The sequence below is a fragment of the Tympanuchus pallidicinctus genome, unplaced genomic scaffold, assembly GCF_026119805.1.
Source record: "Tympanuchus pallidicinctus isolate F22 unplaced genomic scaffold, pur_lepc_1.0 scaffold26, whole genome shotgun sequence".
NCBI lineage: Eukaryota > Metazoa > Chordata > Aves > Galliformes > Phasianidae > Tympanuchus > Tympanuchus pallidicinctus.
The window spans coordinates 9,801,669-9,823,133 of NW_026294743.1; the positions used below are offsets into that span (position 1 = coordinate 9,801,669).

A 21,465-nucleotide genomic window follows, 5' to 3' on the forward strand; every position below is an offset into this window, starting at 1 on the left:
AGATGGAACTGGAACTGAGCGTTAGAGAATCCTAAAAAGCTTACGTCATCTTACATCATCAAAACCTTACTTACATCCTTAAAACCTCTCACAATAAAAATTACTCTGAATCCAGTAATTAAAACTGTATGCTCTTCTGAGAACCAGGTACCCGAACTATCCACAATCCATGCAACTGGAGCATTCACCTTTAACCCTCCCAGTCCACTACATGATAATTCCAAGTGGTGAATCAAATCCTTGATTTAAGGTTTCGTGATTCATAAGTGTTTGAACAACTGTTTTAAATTCTTAATGTTTTTGACTGATATCTCTCTTGATATCTTTTAATGAGAACTGTTGGTGATATGTGGATGGTTGGACTGGATGATTTCGTAGGTCTTTTCCAACCTTGGTGTTTCTGTGATTTCTATGATTCTGTGATTCTCTTTCCCCCACGTTGTTTCACATCAGATGTCATCCTGGCCAAGTTCAGAATGCAAACCCACTGAAAACAAAAGGGACAAGGACATTTGTGAAAGCAAAATGTAGGGAGATAGATACGCAGTTGACCATTTTATTTGGTTGTAAATCAAAGCAACACAAGATGATGTGTGACTTTCATTAAAAAAAAAAAAAAGTTTGGGATTGAGTGCACCCTTAGTAAGTTTGGGTGGGAGTTGGGAGGGAGCGTAGATCTATCTGATGGGAGAAAGGCACTACAGAGGGACCTGGATAGACTGGATCAATGGGCCAAGGTAAACCAAATGAGTTTCAATAGGACCAAGTGTCAGGTCCTGCACTTTGATCACAACAACCCCAGGCAATCCGACAGGCCTGGGGAGGAGAGTCTGCAAAGCTGCCTGATGGAAAGGGACCTTGGTGTGCTGATGGACAGTGGGCTGAATATGAGCCAGCAGTGTGCCCAGGTGGCCAAGAAGGCCAATGGCATCCCGGCTTGGATCAGCAATGGTGTGGTGAGCAGGACCAGGGAAGTCATCCTGCCCTGTACTCAGCACTGGTGAGGCCTCACCTCGAGTGCTGTGTTCAGTTTTGGGCACCTCAGTACAGAAAGGACACGGAGGTGCTGCAGCAGGTCCAAAGAGGGGCAACAGGGCTGGTGAAGGGCTTGGAGAATATGGCCTGTGAGGAGAGACTGAAGGAACTGGGGCTGTTTAGACTGGGGAAGAGGAGGCTGAGGGGAGACATTTTGCTGTCTTCAAATACCTGAAAGGTGCCTACAGGGAGAGCAGGGTTGGTCTCTTCTCACTGCTGACAGGATGAGGGGAAATGGGCTCAAATTGTGTCAGAGGAGGTTTAGGTTGGATATGAGGAAATAATTCTTTACAGAAAGGGTTGTTAAGCACTGGAATGGGCTGCCCAGGGAGGGGGTTGAGTCCCCATCCCTGGATGTGTTTAAGAACCGTTTGGATGTGGTGCTCAGGGACATGATTCAGCAGAGGGCTGTTAGAGTTAGGGCAGCATGGTCAGGTTGTGCTTGGACTCGATGATCTTTAAGGTCTTTTCCAACCTAAGCAATTCTATGATTCCTCAAACAAAGTTTAACGGTATTTTGATTTTTTAAAACTGCTATAAATCGTTCTAAAAATCGATCTAAATGTATTTATAGTCGAAAAACATTCTAGCCATTATGATTAGCCCGCACTTAGCTCCTTGGCTGTGCGACTGAGTGCAGTGCGCTGCACACAAGCGGTTCTGGTTTCTGCACAACAGATGCGTTAAGCAGAAGGGAGCGTTTTATTGAAATATCCTTAGTGCAGATGTTCATCAGCCACGCTGCTGCGCTGACCGTGGCAGCCAGGCTGACCCCTCCGCACGGCACAGCACCTTAACGAAGTGACACCGCGCGCCTCAACGCAACCGCGCTGCCGTAGCCCCGCCCCCACAAGCGGGCGGGGCGGGGCCCAGGCCTGCGCCTGGCGGAACCGCCGCTTAAAGGCGGGCGGGTGGAAGCGGGCTGGGCTGTGGAGATGGCGGTGACGGGACGGCAGACGGACTTGGAGAACGTGAGCGCGGGCGGAGCGGGGCTCGGCAGGGCGCGGGGGCGGAGTGTCGGCGCTCGGGAGCGGGGCCGGGCTTCTGTGCGAGGCGGAGTGGGCGCAGCTGGCAGCGGGGAGCGCCGAGCTGGGCGCCTGCCGGTGGGGCTCCTCCGCTTCTGGTTCTTTCTTCCGCTTATTACTTATTTTTTGCTCTTCAGCGACAGGCTGCGGCCTGCTTTTCCTCTTGGTGCTGGGAGCTGCTGAGCGGAGAGCTGCCGGCCCGCCTCGGGAAGCGAGAGGTTTCCCTGTGCCGTGCGGAGCTGGGCGCGTGGTGCCGCCCGTCGGGGTCCGGCTGTGCTGGGCTTCTTTATAAACGCCGCTTATGTTATGCCTTACAAAAGCAGCCTGCTGTTTCTCCTAGAGCAGCTGTAGGAGGCTGTAGACTGTCAGTGTGGCCTTTATGCAACAGTTCGTGCTGCTGCTTCATCTACAGCAGGAGGCCGTGTGTTCTGATTGCTTTGGCTTCTAATGGGTGTGGTTTTAGCAAGCCTTAATTGAATGAAGCCTTCAGTTGACCTAGTTAAAGTGCTTCTTAGCTTTGCATCTCTTCAGTTCTCCTGGTCGCCTTACTGAGCACTGCTCATCCAGGGGGCTCTATCAGCTGCTGTACCCAATGTAAGTGGTGGATGCCCCGTCCTTGGAGGCATTCAAGGCCAGGCTGGTTGTGGTTCTGGGCAGTCTGGTCTGATGGCTGGTGACCCTGCACCATAGCAGGGGGTTGAAACTAGATGATCTTAATGGTTCTTTTCATCCCAGGCCATTCTGTGTGGAGGTGGGTTGTAGCTGACCTCACAGCAGTCAGATGCACTCAGATAATGCTGTGTTGCTGTATTTTGGAAGCAATGAGCTCACCTTTTCCAATCAGGCAGGAGAAATTGTCCTGACTGCGGCTTGTTGCCTTCATCTGAGCAGTGAGCTGCTAGCAACACTGGTGTGTATGAGGTGGGATTGAGGGGAGATGGCTTTGTGGCTGGGGTGCCTGTCCTGAGTGCTTTCTTCCAGAGTTCAAAATCATTCCTGATGTCATGTAACAGGGATGGAGCATTTTTGTACTTCTACTTCTGGATTTTAAGTTAGTAATGGAAAAAGGAGCGGTAGCATTTTGAGACTTAAAGGTCTACTGTGGAAGGTGATTTTACCGTGTGAGTATTCCTTCAAGAACTGCTTGCATTCAAAGGCTGTAGTAAATGAAAGTTTGAATAGGATTCAAACAGGTGAGGAAGCCCTACTTGCACCCTGTAGTTAGATGAGCAAGGCATTTGGTGTGCTAAATTAAAACGTAATGCTGGCTGAAGTAAGCCAGATGACTACTTGCTTTGTTGTAGGCAGATGTCTACAGATGAAACAGCACTTAGGAGCCTATCTCTTCCTATTCTGTCCTAGTAAATAGTTGTTATTTAAGCCCGTAAGTTGTACTTTGTTTTTCTATTCCATGTCCACAAGGAAAGACTTTTTTTCCTTCTACCAATGCTTAGGTTATTCTTACTACTTTTTTTGCTAAAAAAAAAAAAATCACAAATATTTCAGGGGAATTACATAGTTAAGGTACCTGAGCGGAAAGTGGAGTTAAAGAAACCTTAGTGTTTGGCAGCACTGTGTCTCAGAAGGTCTCTTCATGTTCTCTGGTGATGGCAGAGCATCTCTTGCCCAGCCCTTACGGGCATCTTTCTGAACTGATTCTTCATCCTTGCCTGGATTTGGTTTGAACTATTGCTGCAAGTGTTTGGTGTTTTGGTGGTTGAACCACTTGAACTGAGCTTGCATTTGTTAAGTGGTAGACTACAACTCTTTCTTTGTCTTGAATTTACTTGCACAAATGCGTGAATAACAGACTTTCAGTACCTGTATAAAACATGAGGATGACTCTAAGACTAAGCTTCCTTAAAACTGAGAGTTATGCCAGGAGGTGGACTCAGGTTAGCTTCCTCTGGGTTTTAATTGGCTTAGAACTTAAGAGCATGTATCTTGAGATACTGATCTTGTTCTTTCTTCTCCATAGCTGAAGCAATAGAAAATTGTTCTGACTTCGCTTTCAGAACTTATTTGTGTTTACTTCTCCCTTATTCCTCTGCTCCAGGGCTCCTTGGAAATAACACAGAGTTTAGAAGATGAAGCTCTGTTGGATGCACCGCTTACTTCGTCTCATACGCTGCATTCTCAACTAAGGCCGAGATTTCATGCTATCCCAGTAGTTCTCCTTGCCAACTTTCTGTTGCTACTGCACGTAAGTTTAAGAAACATGACTTCCTTATGAAAGTGTACTATGTTCATTCTGAAATGTTTCCCCAGCAAATCACTCAGTAATGCTATGGCACATCTCTTCAGGGAGTGGGAAAAACATTTTAAAGAATAGCTGTTTGAAGTTGTTGGAAATGTATCTTGAAGTAACACTACTGCTGCAGAGGTGCTCAGATGAGTTACAGAGTGCTAAGATCTGAGCTTAATGTCACGGGGAGGCTTAAAGTATTTCTTATCATAGTTACTAAGCATGTCAAGTTAGACTAATTCCTGGGTTTTGCATGGTAGTGAATGGAGGGGTAAAGGAATCCAGATGTTATTTCTTGCCACGACTTCCATCTGGGGGTTGAGGTGGAAAAGCACAGGCAGAGCACGATGTTATAGCTAACAGTGTGAAGGTCTTGCTGGGGTTGGTAGACTGAAGCTGGGAGAGTCCTATCTAGTAGTGAGTTTATCCTTAAAAAGTTAAAGCCATTTATTGCTTATGATCATGTAGAAATTTCACAGGAAGACCAGGTAAAGAGTTTGCTTCCTAAGAGGGAATTCAAATGGTACTTTCATGGCATGATGCTGTTTATACAGACCTGGAGATGGTGTGCTTTTAAAGCCAGAGAATATTCAATACCAGCAAACGTAGAAATTCTTTAATCATAAATGACAAAAATTCTATCATTAGTCCTATGCAAAGCACTCTCTAATAGAATTTTAAAAACTTGTTTCAGCCTCAGAGCTGTTTGAACAATATGCCCTGGCCTTTTTTTAATACATGTTTTGTGTGCTTCGTAGTAATATAATGAAATCCCCCTCTAAGCCAACTTAAGAAAGCCTGTTCCTGCTTTTCTGTTGAGTAGACAGCTAATATTTCCCATAGTGAATGTCTAGCTGAATGTCTAGCCATATGTGTTTCACCTACCAGAACATCACTGGTACTGTTAGATAGCATTTTGAGTTTGCATTTTGAAGGTAAACACTGCTGTTCTTAGTGAAGAACTACACTTTCCAGTGCACTGGGACTGTTTCAGTCTGCTGTACACAGTTGTAGTGCAATGTCAGCCACTCTGATGCTAGAGATCTGCTAGAAACTTGTCAGTTCCCATCTTTTTCCTCTCTCCTGCAAGTGGAGAGAAAGGGAGGGTAAGAAAAGAACTGCTCAGGTCTCTTTGAACCTGCAGTTTTCCAGGTTAAGTCTTGCTGCTGTTGCTGAGCCTGTTCCAGGGCAGGTCAGTAATTGGAACAAAATGGAGAGGCACCATCTTCTGTTGGTAGAGTAATTGCCCAAGGAGTGGTGCGATCTCTTGCTGCAAAGAAACATGCTGATGGATGAGGAAAGCTAGTGATCTTTTTTTTTTTTTTTCCCCCTTCCCTCTCAATTCTACTAATGTGCATGAACTCTGTGGAATGTGGTGACGTCAGGTTAGCTTATGATGGATAGCCAACGCATGCAGCAAGTATCCTGGAGAAGTTAACTCCTGATAGTGTTGTGAGGTGAAGCCCTAATGCATCTCTACCATGGTTTGCGTGGCACTTGATGTATTTCTTTTCCCTCCTGTACCCAGAAGTGGAGCTAGGCAACAAATGCTCCTTCACAGTGGTTGCTTAGTTGCATTAAATTCTAGAGTGCCCTTATGTTGGTGTATGTTGTGGCTGGGGTTCTGAGTGGCTTTCCATTTCCCAAGCCTTGCTTTTTTTCAAGCCTTTTTGCTTCTGTCAGGAGACTCCAGAGGAGTAGAAGATACACAGACCCCTTTATATTAACCTTATCTTTTGTCTGCATGTGTATGTAAAGAAAACAAAACTGCTTGAATTCTGCTCTTTATAAGAGTCAAGTTTCATTTATAAATACCTTGACCTGGAGTGGGTAACTTGGTGTTGGGCTTCTTGGTGTTGGAGTGGAAGCTGAACAGCATTATTAAATAGCACTCTTAATGCAAGCTGTGTCCTCATTGTAGGTGTTGACGTAGATTAATAGAGCTGTGATGCTGGAGCATGACAGCTGGCATCACACAACTTAATGTAACTGTTTTCTGTTCTAGAATACTTTTCTTATACTTGGAGTGAGTTGAGCTGGTTGTGCTGTTGTTTTTAAAGGCAAACCTAACAGTAAATGGACTAAATAAAACAAATTAGGTGAATTTTTCCTAGCTTTGCAAGAAAAGGGCATGGTTACATTATAGCTTAAATGTTCTGTTGATCTTAACTTACTTTCCATTTAAGATACTTAGCTCTAAGGTAACTTTGAATTTTAATTGCATTTGAGTAACATTCTTAAGTCTAATGTAGATGCTTTTCCCCTCACTGCTTTTTCTTTCTGCCTTCTACCCCGGCTTTCTTGTGGTGCGATGTTGCTTTCTGTTAATTGCAAGTTGTTCTCTTCCCAGTTAATCCTTCCTTAGCTTCTCAGTCATCAACTCCATTCACAACTCAAGTGGGCTGAAGGTGGTTCACATCAGTAGTTAATTAGTGGCTCTGAAAGACTGACTTCTGTGAACGAAGTTGCTTGAGAAATTACAAAAATAGCTGAAGTTGAAGGGTGTGAAAGGACTGGATGTCAGTGAAGTGGAATAGGAGTGAACTATTGAAGTGAAATGGCTTTGGAAGTCACTTTCTTTTGTATCTTGTATTGATGAGTTGTTTCTACCAGTTTTGAGATATGGGGAACTTATAAAATCCAAGTGTATTAGTGTCATGAAAGCTGCTTAGAGTTGAAGCAAAAGCATTTTTGCTGTATACAGAAGCTATCAGTTGACTTTGTGTCATTGGGATTTGTCTTATTTCAGTTCAGTTTTAATGTACTTACTAAACAGAATGAAGAAGGATGTGAGAGGACTCTATTTTTTGTTTGTTGTTTACTAAATGAAAATGTTTAAAGAAATCCACAACATTTTGTAGGGATTTAACATGCACACACCTGAGATAATCTGCACCAAGCACTCCACTTCTGGTCGGCCAGAAGATGGCACATGATGCAGTGTTGATGCTGTAAGCCTGAGGAGAAGCCTAGAAGGCATGAAAAATTACAATAAAACTTCACTGGGCTGGTCATTCTGATTAATTATTTAACTAAATAAAGAAACTCATATAAAATAGTCTTCTATGGGGGTTTTTTATCCCATGTTAGTAATTCACTGTGTAAGGTAGTAAGTTGATGTTTTGCTTTCTGATGTCAACTTGGAGATTGGATTTAAAAAGATTAATTATCACTAATGAAATGTCCATTTCTTATGTGGAAAGGCATGTGGAGCAGTAACAAGTTTAATTGAATAAGTGTAAAACTTTGTGTGAATCACTTTCCCCTCAAAATAAAATGGAGAGGGGGAGAAAAAAATCGCTCAGAAATCAGGTTAATTCTCTTAGAAAAAGAAACTTAGTTAATGAAATTGAGTTGGGGGGAATACTGAAAACAGTGGTCATTCTTAACTCTGTGCAATGAGATGTATGTTACTTGAGTTACATGTGATTGTGGTAAGATGACCTAATGTTAACAGCTTATCTCAACTTCAGTGAAATCAGTTCAGAGAGATGCTTAACAAATCATAGAAATCTGTCTTGTTTGATAGCTGACTGCGTTTTCTCCCTTTTCTTTGTTGCTCTTTCAGGTTGCTTTCGTTGTTCTAGCATTTCTAGCAGCTATGTTTTGTTCTTACCCCAATCCAAATCAGGATAAATGCCCTGGGAACTATACTCACCCATTTAAAGTACAGACTGTCATAATAATTGCCAAGGTAATTCTGTGGATTCTGCACGTGTGTTTTGAACGCTACGTCCACCACCACCACAGCAGGATCAGGAGCAGAGGCTACTTCTTAATATATCGATCGACAAGGCATCTCAAGAGGCTTCCATTGGTGATACATTCTACAGGTGAAGTGAACTTGTTTTCTTGTTCATCTTGTCAAGCTGTACGTCCTGGTGTGCTGAAAGACTGAACAACTGTGTATCTCGTGTTGTCAACTCGAGAAATGAAACGCTTCAAATGAGAAGTTGTGGAGGCTATTTTATTCAGATGGGCTGTTCTCACTTGCCAGATGCATGTTGTGAAGAGCTTTCATAGTACAAAAGTGCCCAGAAGTTGAAGTAACAAATGTACCAATTTATGTTTAGCTGCTAGTGATGTTCATTTGCATACTGATTAATCTAATTAGATAAGTGACAAGATTGCAAATCCATCCAGCAAGCATAGCCTTGTTTTTCAGCCTTAGTATTTTAGTGAAAGTTGAGTGGAAAAAAAAAAAAAAAGGAAAGCAGCTGTATCAACTGTTGTTCAATAAATGTCTGAAATGAGTTAAACAAGAGAATTTACAGTCTGTAGCAGGGCTCCATGTAACACTTGGCTCTACTTGTAACTGTATTTTTCTTCCAATGGACAGCATGTGATGTGTGACAGTGGGGGTTTTTTTCATGTATTCTGTGCTACACCACTGGCCAGTGAAGCTGGAAAATGTTTCAACAGTCAGCTGCTTTGCTTCTTATAAAGAAAAAAGCTCTCCTTGATTGAATCTAAAGATCCATGTAACTTGAGAGGCTTCTCCACGTGTGGATGACAGTAGCAGGGAAGAGCAGTGGCTTCCACAGTGTTTTTCTTAGCTGTAAATCTTGTAAAGATCTGGAATGGGAACTTTTAACCAGTCTTGTAGGCTGTGGCCCTACTGCATATAAAACTGTAGCTTTCATTCTACCTGGTCATGAAAAGGTATGTGAAAACATTGTTTGAATGTGCAGAACTGCAGGCTATGGCCACTAGATAGAGCTCTGAAGATGCTTTTGGCATGCAGTGACAAGATTAGACTGCAGCAGGCTTAAGAATGTTGAATAATAGTTAAAAGATTGTTTCTGCCTATTGAACCAAGACTGAGGTTATTAAACTTGACTCTTGTCTTAGATGGAGTCAGTTTCTTCTCTGCTTTACCAACTGTGGGCAAATGTAAATACTCAGGTGCAATCAGTTCTGTGCTGTGAACTTGTGATGTAAATCATCTGTAGTTCAGAAGGTGGTTAGCCCAAATACTCTTAACACCCAATTATGCTAATTGCTGTTGATGTACTGACAGTTCAGTTGCCTAATTCAGGAGAACTGTACAGTCTTCTTGTTTTAATGGCCTTAATATGTGTTGTTTGTGGCTATAGCATTTGGACAGGAAATGATCATGTTTTGCCTTCCACGTGAGGCATGCAGCAGTGTGTGAGAATTTAAAGAATGCAAAGTAAATTCTAAGGTCTGTAACTCAATGCTTATTCTCTGTAGCTATTTGTGCTCATCTCAGTTTAAACTTCAGTGACCTGCAAGTATTAAAATAATAGCTAGGCAACTGGAAACCTGTGTAGGCATCTCTTTTTCAAAGAGTGAGAAGTCTTACTTAACTTTATTTTTATGGGATGTACTTTGAAATACACTGAAGTCTCTTGCTTGATGGAAAATACCCTTCTATTTCATACTGAGTGATGTGACCTGTTAGGTATTGAAAGGGGGAGTGGGGGTAAATAAAAGCAGTTTTTAAGAAGGATAGTAGTTCCTAGCAGGGGTAGGAATTGTTCAAGTCAACATATGCTATATGTTAGGTTTTCCCATCCAGTCTTCACCCTCTCCTTAAGTCAGAAAAAAATCATTAAAAAAAAGAAGCAACCCTTATCATTAATTATCATTACAGTCAAATGCTGAAATGAAAGTTAGTTTTGCTGCCAAGAGTTGTGAGCTTGCACCACCTGTGTTAGCAAGAGAACCAAACAGGCAAGCATGGTTTGAAGCGTTGCAGCCTAATGTGGTTCTCCAGGATTGAGGGGATTAATAAGTTACTTCTAACAGCTAGTGAAATTCTTATCCCTGAAAAATAATGCTTTTTTTTTTTTCCTAGGTAATGCAGCCCTGCTTTTGATTTTGTCAACCCAGCATTCCTTTCCTGATCACAGTAAAGTGTACCTGTATCTTATCCTGGGTGTCCTGGGCCTGGAGCTGATCAGTTCACTGACATGTCTAGTGATTTACACAGGTGAGAGATGAATTTTTGCCTTATGGAGTGTGGATTGCTCTAACTGAACAGTGTTGTTTGCCCTCAGGGTAGAATGCTTTGGGTGTCCCAAGATGATTAACTGCAAATAGGAAATGAATCCGTACCTGTGGAAAGGCTGGAGTGAATCTGGTACAAATGGGAAGGCTGAAAGGTTTGAAACAGGTTTCTAAGTTCTTGGTAAACAAAAGTGCTTTGCTTAATGCTGCAGGTTCTTTGAAGTGGCAATAAAAAAAATTGTTGCTGAAGTGTCCTGTGAACTGTCTTGGCTGATAGTGCATTCTCAATTGCACTCATTGTGAGTTGCAAAGCTGCGGAAGCTGGTTTTGTCAGCTCCTGTGGGACTTGCAGAATTGATGGTGTGATGTGCCTTGATCTCCAGACTTCTAAATCTATATTCCCTTCTCTTCTTTACCTGTCCTATCTCCAAAAGCTTCAGTTCCTCTGTCACTAAAATGTAAGAACTGCCCTTAATTAATGCTTTTTTTTTATATTGCTTGTATTCCTGCTTAACAGTAGCAATGTTTTCTATGGCAGAGAGGTGAAATCAGACAGGCAGATTAAAGTTTGTTCCAAGCCTTGAATCAAACAGTAAGAAAGTTGAAGCACTCCGTTCAGGACTGCGTGCGGTTAAACATGAAGTAAAAGCCATTTTCATGGCAGTCAGTGTGTGTCTCAATTTGTGACTTGTTTGTGGCTTTTATTATTGCTAATTGTAGCAGCCTTTTCTTATAGAAAAGAAAGCTTTGGTGTAATGACACTAAGAAGTGCTGCTGATTGTTTTGGTCATCTAGGAAATAAAAGTTTCTTGCAACAAAACTGAAATCAAAATACAGCAAGCAGTCCCAGCTCTGAACTGCATCTCAGTTCTGCATGGCATGTGAGATGCCTCCATGTGTGTCATTTTATCAGGCTTTCCATTGAATTAACCTGTCCTGGAGGAAACATGAGCATGGCAGTACTAGAGAGCTATTCCAAGAATGCTGGAAGCCATCCCTTCTTAGCATAAGTATACTTGCTTTCCTGGGAAACTCAAGAGTAGAGATAAGCTACTAAACATCATTAGAACTTGAGCAGTTCCAGTGAAACAGTATTTGTTACCCTGAGACCTCTTGTAGCTCAGTGAGCTTCATTCTGTGTCTCTTACCTTAGTAAAATAGAGGAAGCTGCTATTAAGGTTGATTCCCTTCTAGTGAAATCTGAGACTGGAATTCTGTAAGAGCTCTTAAATGACCTGACCTCCTGACATCAAGATGGTTGTCTTCCTTGGCTTGTACAACAGTACTCATGAAATCATTAACCAGTTTATTCCTAGGAAAGTGTGGGGTGTGATGTTCTTGTTTCTTTGGGACTGAGCTGGGGGAGGCTGGAGGAGAGTTCCTTGAGTGCTGGAATCAAAGCAAAGGAGGGACAAAATTGCAATGCAAGAAGGAATGAAGCCTCTCCCTTTTGACAATAGTTACCTTGCTCCCACAGCAGTCTGAGCTTCATTCTCTGAAACTTGATTGATGTACAGAGCAAGTATTAATTATTATGTAACATTTGACTGAAGGTGGGAAGACCTTTCTAATTACCTTAGATGACCTTTTCCAGCAGGTAGGTAGTTCAACTTCCATCCCAAAACATTTTGAGGTAAGCTAACAGACCTCACATACCTGTGTGTGTAATGATTGGTTTTGAGGTAGTTTGACAATCCCAAGGTTGAAGATAAACCGTGTATTTCCCGAAGGGAATAGAGGAGTACTTGCTTAGATTTCATTCTGATGCAATAGTGACATTCACATATATATATTTTTTTCCTTCTCAAAACAGAGGATGTTATGTGGCAGGAAAAAATGAAGCCTCCTTTTTGGGATATTTCAGAGGCAGTCTTCTAGTCTTTTGGAGTGCCTGCCCCATTATAAGGCAAACACTAGCAGATATCACTGACTGTTCTATGACTGTACCACTAATGTAGCTCTGCAGCTACACCAGCAATCCTGGGAAGCCTATGGTTGTTCTGCACTACAAATTCACAAACATCAACCCCTTGCCTGTGTTGGTAGATGACCCCTGAGCTTAATGGGAACGTCGTACCAGTGTAGAGTCAAGTTGCTTCTCTCCTGTGGATTTTTTTGCATCTCTACTCGAGTTACTTCTGTAGAATTCATATAGCTGTCTTTTTGTTTAAATATTACTGAATGTAGTGCCTCACAAATAAAAATGCTGTGGAATGCCCAATTGAGACTTCATAATTCATGAACTACTCAGAAGTAGTTAACAAAATAGTGTCCCGCGAAGTAGAGCTCCCCTGAATATCAACTTTAATCCAGTTATGTGCCTTTATATATATATATATATTTTTATATATATATATATATATATATATAGCTATGAGCTCTGGAGGTGAGGGATCAGATCTACATGGAATTGTAGATTCCATGTAGATTTCTCTGTAACAGACTCAATTTATGTAAATCTTTTGAGTGAAGTTGGTGTGCCTGGGGAAAAAAAGCGATGATGCAGAGAGCTCTAAATGTAAGTTGAATTAATCTCAAGTTCATTATTGATAGGGCTGGGGGTCAAATATTATGTTTTACTAAATATATGTACTTAATGACTTTCCTACATCTATCTAATAGTGCATAAATAAGACTACCATCCTCATAAAGCATGTTGGAAATTCCTGGTCTATTCCTTTGTGGCTTTACTTGTGGAGGAATACTGTCATGGAAATAACTAACCTTTGAGCTTAACTTGTAGCTAACCTCTGGAGGGCCTTAGCATTGTTTTAGCAGGGTGCCCCATCGTAAACCTTACTATATTATTAACTTGTAAGAACAGTCTTTCTCTGCTTTAGTGGAGGTTTCTCATGTGGACCTAACTGAAATGGCTCTTTGGTATTAAATGTAGTTCTTGTGAAGCAATATACAGTTGGAAATGTATAATATGGATCTCTGAAGTACATTCCCTTTCGTAATTGGGAGCTGGTATTTGAGTAGTTTCAAGTATTTGCAGCTTCCTTCCAGAAATAACATGGTGTCTGCTGTTTTTTCTCACCCTCATCTGTCTCCATTCCATATCTGCTACCTTTCTCTTCAACTTAATTCACAGATGCCCAGGAATGACTTAGTTTGGTTTTTTTTTTTTAAACCAACATTGTGAGGTGTGCAGTATAGAGTCTCCAAGGTTGGGAAAGACCTCTGTGATCATCCAATCCAACTGTCCACCTACCACGAGGATTTCCCCAATAACCCTTGACCCTTACACAACACGAAAACTTCTCTCGAACGCCTCCAGGGATGGTGGTTCAGCTACCTCCCTGGGCAGCCTGATCCAGTGCCTGACCATCCTTTCTGAGAAAACTTTCCTAATATCCAACCTGAACCTTGCGTGTCACAACTTGAGGCCATACCCTCTAATCTTATTGTTAGTTCCCAGGAGGTGAGGTTGCCTTCCACTTCACCTCAACTTCCTTTCAAGTTGTTGTGGAGAACAATGAGGTCTCCCCTGAGCCTCCTCTCCTCTGGACTGAACAATAGCAGCTCCCTCAGCTGCTCCTTTTCAGGTTTGTGTGCCAGACCTCTCACCAGCTTCATTGCCCTTCTCTGGACATGCCCAGGGCCTCTGTCTTTCTTGTAGTGTCTCTCTATCAAAGAGCCACTCTGTTTTGTGTACTTAATAGCTTTCTGTATCAAGTATCCTAGTTCTGGAGCAGGCAGACAAGCTGAAGCTTCTTTGTACGTAGTCAGAATAGTATTTATGAGAGAGTTTGAGAGAACTTGTGACCTAGATGCAATGCTAGTGTCAAAACTTCCTATGGCTGTTTTTATTTGCGTGTTGCTTAATGTATGGCCTGAATTTAGGCACTGAATCTCAGTTCCATCTCAAAGGTAGTTGAGGTTTTTCCCTCCCTTAGGAGACAAACTAAACTTCACACATGCTAAGCAGTGTATTTAAGCTTCCTTTTCAGCTCTTCACTTGCAGTCTTTGAGCAGCGGGACTGAAAGAATGAGAGTATTTATAATCAAAGCTGTATTGGCAATAAGTAAATTCTGCTGTTGTTTCTTTTTCCCCCACTCATCATTACCACACTTCGTTTTCTACTCTAAGGCAAACTTACCTGTTACAGATTTGTTTTTAACTTGGACTCTGTTTAGATAAAGCTTTCTGTTGTTGTTGCTGCTTTCTAAATATTGTATGGATTTGTTTCTTGTAGTGAAAATAAGCAACTTCAATCGTGCGAAGCCAAGACCTGACATAATTGAAGAAGAAAAGATGTATGCTTACCCTAGTCACATTACCTCAGAAGTTGGATTTGGGTAATATTTTTCTGTACTAATCTGCTGTGTGTTCAACTGTGTTAATGCTGACTGAAGGAACTGTGTTACTTCATGTAGAAATATTTGGATAGCCTTAAATCTGTCAGCCACAATAGGTATGGGAAGAATAGTTCAGAAAGGAGTCATAGATCTAAGACTGCTATTGTACGTACAGGTGAGAAACCAAGTTTTGTGCTTTTGTTTAGAAATAGCAATTTCTTGATAGGTGCAGGAACTATTGAAGATGAGACAGGAATTATTTGAACCTTCAAAGCTGTTTGCATCAGTCTTTAATGTACTACAAGTAACTGTGCTTAATCTCTTTATAATTGACTTGAAAAGCGAATGGGAGATCAATGTTAGTGTCTTATAGTGTTTACAGTGTGCCTCCAGAAGTGCAGCTTCTTGAAACAGTTCTTTCAGACAAGAAAAGAAATAGTAAACAGCTGATAGATGAAAAATGGGCATTTTTGTTCAATTGCTGACACAGAACAGCACATTGTAGCAAGGGAATTGAAATCTATTTCCAGTTCATGAAAGAATTATACATGTGGATGAGCCAATTGAGGCATGAGCATGACTTAAGCTTACATGGCTTGCAGTAAAAGCTGTAGTGCAGAAGTGCAGAGGTGACTACTGCTTCAGCCCTCCCCTGTGTATCACAAATGCAGCCTGCAGATGCTTTCATGGAACTTGAAAGTAGAGATTCAGGACACAGGAAGGATTTAGAGTTGTCCTGCTATTTTGATGCAATGTCTGACTTCCATCTTTATATCAACATTATGGCAACTGCATGGGGGAATTCTCCTTTCTTGTTTAACTCTTCCCCTGAGAAATCTTCAAGTGTTAGAGAAGTTGGCAACAATGAGCAGCTAAGGAAAAGATCCGATGCCTTGATTAACAAGTGTAAACTTCCTCTGTGAACTGATTACAAAACAGTTATTTTAATCCAGGTCTGTACAATTCTGACTCTTTCCTGTTGAGTTTAAGGTCTATTGAAAAGTGAATCCTGTTAGCTGTTCAGTTGACCTTCATTCTATGAATGCTTTATCAATACTGTGATCTCCTGACCTAACCTACTGATCAGGAGCTGTTCTGGTGCTTTAAGTTGGTGGTGCAGATTAGGGTTAGTGTTGTAAATGTTCTCTAAAATATTTGATCTTTTTTTTCCACCAAGCTTAACCACAGTGGGTTTAAATTGTACTACTTCCACTCAACTGGTCAGTGCACTTGAACTATAAGGGCACTGCTACTCAACGAAGTGCTGCAAGGCTGACTTCCTAAGTTCCAGGATGCTCAGAGCAGATTTGCAAGTCAGCCTGCAGCAACTAATGATTATGGGAAGACTGAAGTATTCTCACAGACTTCAGTACTTGTATCTTAATTTCTGACTGCAGATTTGGCAGTTCTGTAGTCTTACAGGTTTTATGAAATAGCTCTGTTTCACTGTGCTGGTTAAATATAGCCTTTGTAACATTGCTTTATGGAAGCTGGAGATGCTCTCAGCTTAGAGCTAACTGTATGTGAGGCACTGGATCTGCAGTAGCACAGACGTTAGATGCTAATGCTGTTAGAGTATTAACAAATAATATCACTACTCTTTTAGTCCAGGTTAATCAAGAAATGGTTATTTTACTCAGCTACAGGCAGCAAAAGCAGCTTGTAAATATTATGCTTCAAATACACTCCCTAATGTGGTTGGACGAGGTGGCATGGGTTTCTTAGTACAATCCTAGTGTGGTGTCTGTTTAAGTAGCTTAAGTTTGTGAAAGCTAAACAAGCAGCCTTGTACTACTGTGGTTCTTCTGTGTTGTCCAGCAGGAAGTACATAACTTGCTTATGCAAACACAACTCAAAGTTTAGCCTACCTTTTGTACTTCCTGCCCTCTCATCTATAAATGAGAATAGGTATAAAAGATTGTTTGCCCCTTTGAAAAGCAGTCAAGATGTTCCAAAGTAAAACTGAAGGAAGCAGTTTGCTACAGTATTGGTGAACGTGCACTGACCTTTCATATGCCAGGTATCTGTTATCTCTTATGGAAATGTGTATTCACTTCTGTTCTTTCAAGGGAAAATTCAAGTTTAGAAGAGATCGTTGAGAAGCAAGGAGATGTAATAGAATATCTTCAGCGACACAATGCACTGCTCAGCAAGAGACTGTTGGCATTAACATCTCAGCAAACCAAAACTTAAATGCTTGGAGAACTGCTGCTGGAGCTCAGGAGAGAATACGAGGCAATACAATATCCAAACAGACCTGTAGAGATGAGTCTTCAATCTTCTTTCCCATTTAAAAATAGAGCTTAAATTGCAAGTATGAGCTCTGCGTACACTGTAAACCTGTGACAACTGGACTTAATGGCTTTTTTCACATCAGTTCTGAGAAAATCTTCAGGAACATAAAGGATTTTTAATTCCTAAGAGGTTACAATTGGAGTTAAGGGACTGGTTTAACTTTTTTCAGTCGTTGCTGTTATTTTGCACTGGTGTATTTTTTTTTTTTTTGAGCTTTAAGTTACTGAAGTACTTTCTAGAATGCACATTTGTTCTCAATTAAAACCTGATTTTGCAGAGGATTCCTCTCAGCGTACAGTACTGAAGCTGGGGTATCTTGAATGTAGGTGTTCAATCACTGCACTTCAGTATGTCCAGTGTTCAAGGTGTTATGCTTCAATAATCCTGTACAAAGTAGATACTTGCATTCTAGATTTGTTTTCTCCTTTGCCCAGTAAAGGAATGAAGTTGTTTCCTATGCCAGCAGGAATATTTAGCATCCAGTTGAAATAATAAGAAGGGCAGAAGGGAAGGGTGGTATCCTAAAATGTACTGGGACTGCATGTGAGATTTGACAACGTTATGATCAGCAGTTTGAGGAGCTGATCAGAATGCTGGCTGTGGATAACAAAAAGGTGTCTTCAGGTCTGCTGATTCTCCTGCTACTGGAATTGTGTGTCAGCAAAGACTAAACAGGATTCCTTCTGCCTGCCAAACTGACACACAAATGGTAAGTGCTGTCATTGACCCTGTAACCCATTAGTGTTCAATGGGGTTTAAAGTTAGATCCTGTTAGAGCCACTGTCACAGTTGCTTTGTGCTTCGACTCTTCATAAATGTTGCTGTCTAAATTTAAAAGCCAAAATGAATGTGTGTGGTGGATATCAGCAGGGGACAGAATGGCCTTCTGGAAGTGGAAAAACAAGAGTTCTAACAGAATAAATTTATTGGGAAGGGTGGTAAAAATCATTCTTTTCAGATACTTTGTCTACCACTGTAGTCTAAGCATTATTTTAGAAGCAAATGTCTGTGGGAAGACAGAATAATTACTGGTCAAAACTGGGAGGAAGATCCTCGTGAGGAGTGGTCTTGTGGCTGAATATGGGGAAAGAAACACAAATATTCTATTTTTTTTACTGGAACACAACTTCAAAAATAACTAAACTGTCTACTGTAATAACAAAGATGGAGATTGTCTTTTATTATAAGAAAGAAGTTGATATTTTGCTGCTATTTAACACTAAACTGTACCCCTTAATTGTTTTTTGGAAATAAAGCCACGTTTTTGTAGTAAACATAGAAAGGATATAAATGTTTGTTTTTAGAACTCAGGTCTGAATGTGATTGTGTATAATGACTTAAATAACTGCTATGGAAAGCAGTCAACTGTGACTGAAGCTCATGTACAATAAATACAACTAAGGGGAACTGATGCCATTACTACTGTTCTGTGTAAGACTGCAGCATATTGTGAGCAGTTGTAAGCTGCTGAGTTGTTCTGAATGAATTCAAGGCTGGGATGACTGAACTTGATCTCTACACCCACCTCACTGTGGCCTGATGCCCACACCATTTGGGTAAGTAAGAATGGTTCTAAGAAGTGGAATGAAGGGACTGATAGGTACAGTGAGGGGAGAATGTGTTCTAGGAAAACAAGCCTTAGGCAGATATGCATCAGGGAAGGTTTAAATTAGGTGCCAGGAGGTGTCTCTCCACAGGGAAGGTAGCCAAGCACTGGAACCAGGCTGCTTCGTGTCCCCATCCATCAAGGTAGTGAAGATGTGTGCTTGGGGAACCAAGGGGATGTAGTTGAGTGATGGAATACTGTTAGACTCGACGATCAGGAGCTGTTTTCCATGCAGCAGATGCTGTGCTAAGCTGAGCAGCAGTACCAGCCCTGTTCCTGTGGGCAGCTACAAGGTGAGGGGCAGCTTTCTGTGCATGCATCTCCTGCTCTGGCCATGTCGCTGTGACGCATGCTGTCAATTGTGGATGCTGCTGAACTGGAGAAGCAGAGTGCTACCCTCATTCCAGCTCTGAGCCCTGGCTCAGAGAACTGCCTGTTCTACTGGCAGTGCTGTGCTTTGCTTTTCTGAAACCCACTGCTTGCTGTGAGCTTCACATGGGATGTTGGGTTTCTGACCACTGGCGATGACTCAGAGTTGTTCCCCAAATGTTCGTGTTAGTGTTCTGGCAGCTTTTGGCCAGGATGTTGAAATGAGCTAAATGCGTTTTGTTCTGCTTCTTAATAGTGCCTAGCAGAAATTATCCTGTGAAACCACCTCTGTGTTTCACCTCATGCAGGAAATCAGACTGCCGGACTTTGTAACAGCATTTCCATCTGTAGAGTGCTATACAAACTTCTGCAGTCACGCAGCTTCACCCTGCAGAAGGTCATCCTCACTCGAAGAAAGAGAGTGATGCTGAAGAACAAAGGCAGGCTGGCAGACAACGATCTGACCTTGAGGTAACTGGAGAGATGTTTAGGAAAAAAAAAAAGCAAACCAGCATCATCAGCATTGGAATTTGTTAAGCTTCCAGGGCATCGCTGTTAACTAGAGACAGGCTCCGATGTTTGTGCTGTCCAAGCCAGAGCCATTTCCCACTGCAAAGCATTCAGCAGACTGATCGCTAGCGGGGAAGATAAAGGCCATCTGCAGTAGTGAGAGATCAGTATGCTAATTGTACTTGTCTGATGATAGTCAGGCACTTGAAACTTATTTACCATGCTAATAGTGCTCCCGATTGACATTAATGCAAATCTTATGTGACCCTTAACAAAATCTGGCTTTGTGTCTGCCGCTCTTGAGATATTTATAGCCTATGTATGTGGCGTAAGGGAAATATTTCCAGTCTTTCTTCTTCCATAAATTTCCTTTTTTCATTTTGGAAAGGGAAGAAGTGAATTGTTTATTATTCTTTGGGAACGAACTGATCGGCTGTTTCTCACCGCGGCCTTACACTTACCTCCATTTCCTGTCTGTTCCATGCAACCACGAGACCAGGCATTAGTTCTGAGTTTCAGAAAAATTCACATTTTGGACTTTGGAGTCTGGGGGCTGAGTAGACCTCCGGTCAGGTCTCTTGGTTGTTGGATTCTATCAATTTAATCTCAGTTCTGAGTTTGAATGGACAGCAACTTTCCTTTAAAACGGGCTTCCTTTATACGCTCATGCATGCAGATGGGGAATTGAGCTGTTCTAGCACTGAGCCCAAATACTGCATGTTTATACGTCTGATCACACTGTATCCTGGGAAACTCTTTTTGCCATAATATGTTGCACAAATTATCTACAAAAATTCAACTAAGTCAAGGACAAGCCTGACTCGGCTGAAAACAACGCAGCCCTATTAAATGTAAATGATAACACAGAGTGGCCCGGGTTGGAAGGGACCTTGAGGATGATGAATCTCCAACCCCATGCCATGTGCAGGGCCGTCAACCTCCACATTTAATACCAGCCCAGGCTGCCCAGGGCCCCATCCAACCTGGCCTTGAACACCTCCAGGGACAATATTGTGCACTAGCAGCATCACTAGGCTCTTGAACTGCAGTGTTCAAGATAGGTAGCTAGGGCTCAACTTACAGTGCCTGACCTGTGCAGGGAGAAGCTACCGCAAGTTTTTGTTTCTGCTGCTCTTTGCCCTGTTTCCAAATGTTTTGTCCTGAAATCAGCAAAGTTCTTTTGGACTTTCAGATTCTAAACCCTGCACCCTGAGCTCATTACAAGTCTTGCTTATTCTATACGTGTTGGCAGTGCGTGGTCTGCAGTCTGCTGTAATCTTATGGTGTTGTGTCACAGTGGAGTGTGTTGTGATTACATAAGCAGTACTTTTAAAACAAGTTCTTCTGACTTTTACCAGAATTTAGCATTTATTTGTAAGAAATCCAGTAACAAAGGGTTTTACACATAGCTTCTATGTCAATTTACAGTAAAAGTAGAAAAAAAGCTCTATTTTCTCTAGGTGCATCACCTCTGACATAAGAATAGCAACGTCGAGCAGTGTACAAGGATTCCTTAAAAAGAAGCATTGCTATTTGAAGTGCATACTTTTCACAAAATATACAATCAGCTAGCATATAAACATATCTATCATATATTGCCATCAATGTCTTTCTCAAAGAAAATTTTGTTACCAATGTGCCTTTAAAAAAAAACAAAACAACAGACATTAAAAATTTTGGAGAGACTGACAACAGGCTTCCTAGGACACTTTGGTGAGTGTTGCATTTGTTTTTATATTCATAAAGGAACATGCATACATAGGACTTTGGTATTAAATCTATACACTCATTATTAAGGTAACCATTAAATAGTTACTTTTGAGATGTCTTGCTTTCCATAATCTCTGCGTTAGGCATATAAGAAGGCTAAGTTAAATTAAAAACAAAACAAAACTAATTTTAATGGCAGCATGCTTTAATTTTGGAAACTAACTCCAAAGATTTACCTTGGTGGCTGTTGATATAGACAAGTTTGACTGTTTTGATGGCACTGTTTATTTTTTCACAAACCCATCATAAGGTGATGTTAAACTTTCCTGCGTGTTTTCTGTAGGGAGAAATTTGAAACTTGTTATATTTATCCAGTGCAATTCTGGCTAGGATTT

At 41.5% G+C, this 21,465-nt stretch overlaps 1 protein-coding gene across 2 annotated transcripts; it reads left to right on the forward strand.

Moving 5' to 3' along the window:
• Positions 1 to 1,899: 1,899 nt before the first annotated feature.
• Positions 1,900 to 21,253, forward strand: TMEM192 (transmembrane protein 192). 2 transcript variants are annotated; one of them, XR_008208488.1, is made up of 7 exons: positions 1,956 to 2,006; positions 4,117 to 4,263; positions 7,874 to 8,138; positions 10,127 to 10,261; positions 14,478 to 14,580; positions 16,650 to 18,431; positions 19,159 to 21,253. XR_008208488.1 is itself a non-coding variant. In XM_052690317.1 (6 exons), exons 1-6 carry the CDS (start codon positions 1,971 to 1,973, stop codon positions 16,771 to 16,773), a joined length of 810 nt encoding a protein of 269 aa, XP_052546277.1. In that variant the 5' UTR covers positions 1,900 to 1,970; the 3' UTR covers positions 16,774 to 21,253. The 2 variants fall into 2 exon arrangements, 1 of the variants encoding a protein (XP_052546277.1); XM_052690317.1 differs by having other exon boundaries at positions 1,900 to 2,006; positions 16,650 to 21,253.
• The last annotated feature ends 212 nt before the right edge of the window (positions 21,254 to 21,465 follow it).

Bases quoted from the DNA above. Each gene is read 5' to 3' on its own strand.
- TMEM192 (XM_052690317.1), top strand. From the start codon at position 1,971: ATGGCGGTGACGGGACGGCAGACGGACTTGGAGAAC. The intron at 4,264-7,873 runs GTAAGTTTAAGA...TTGCTCTTTCAG, and splicing joins ACTTTCTGTTGCTACTGCAC to GTTGCTTTCGTTGTTCTAGC. The intron at 10,262-14,477 runs GTGAGAGATGAA...TGTTTCTTGTAG, and splicing joins ATGTCTAGTGATTTACACAG to TGAAAATAAGCAACTTCAAT.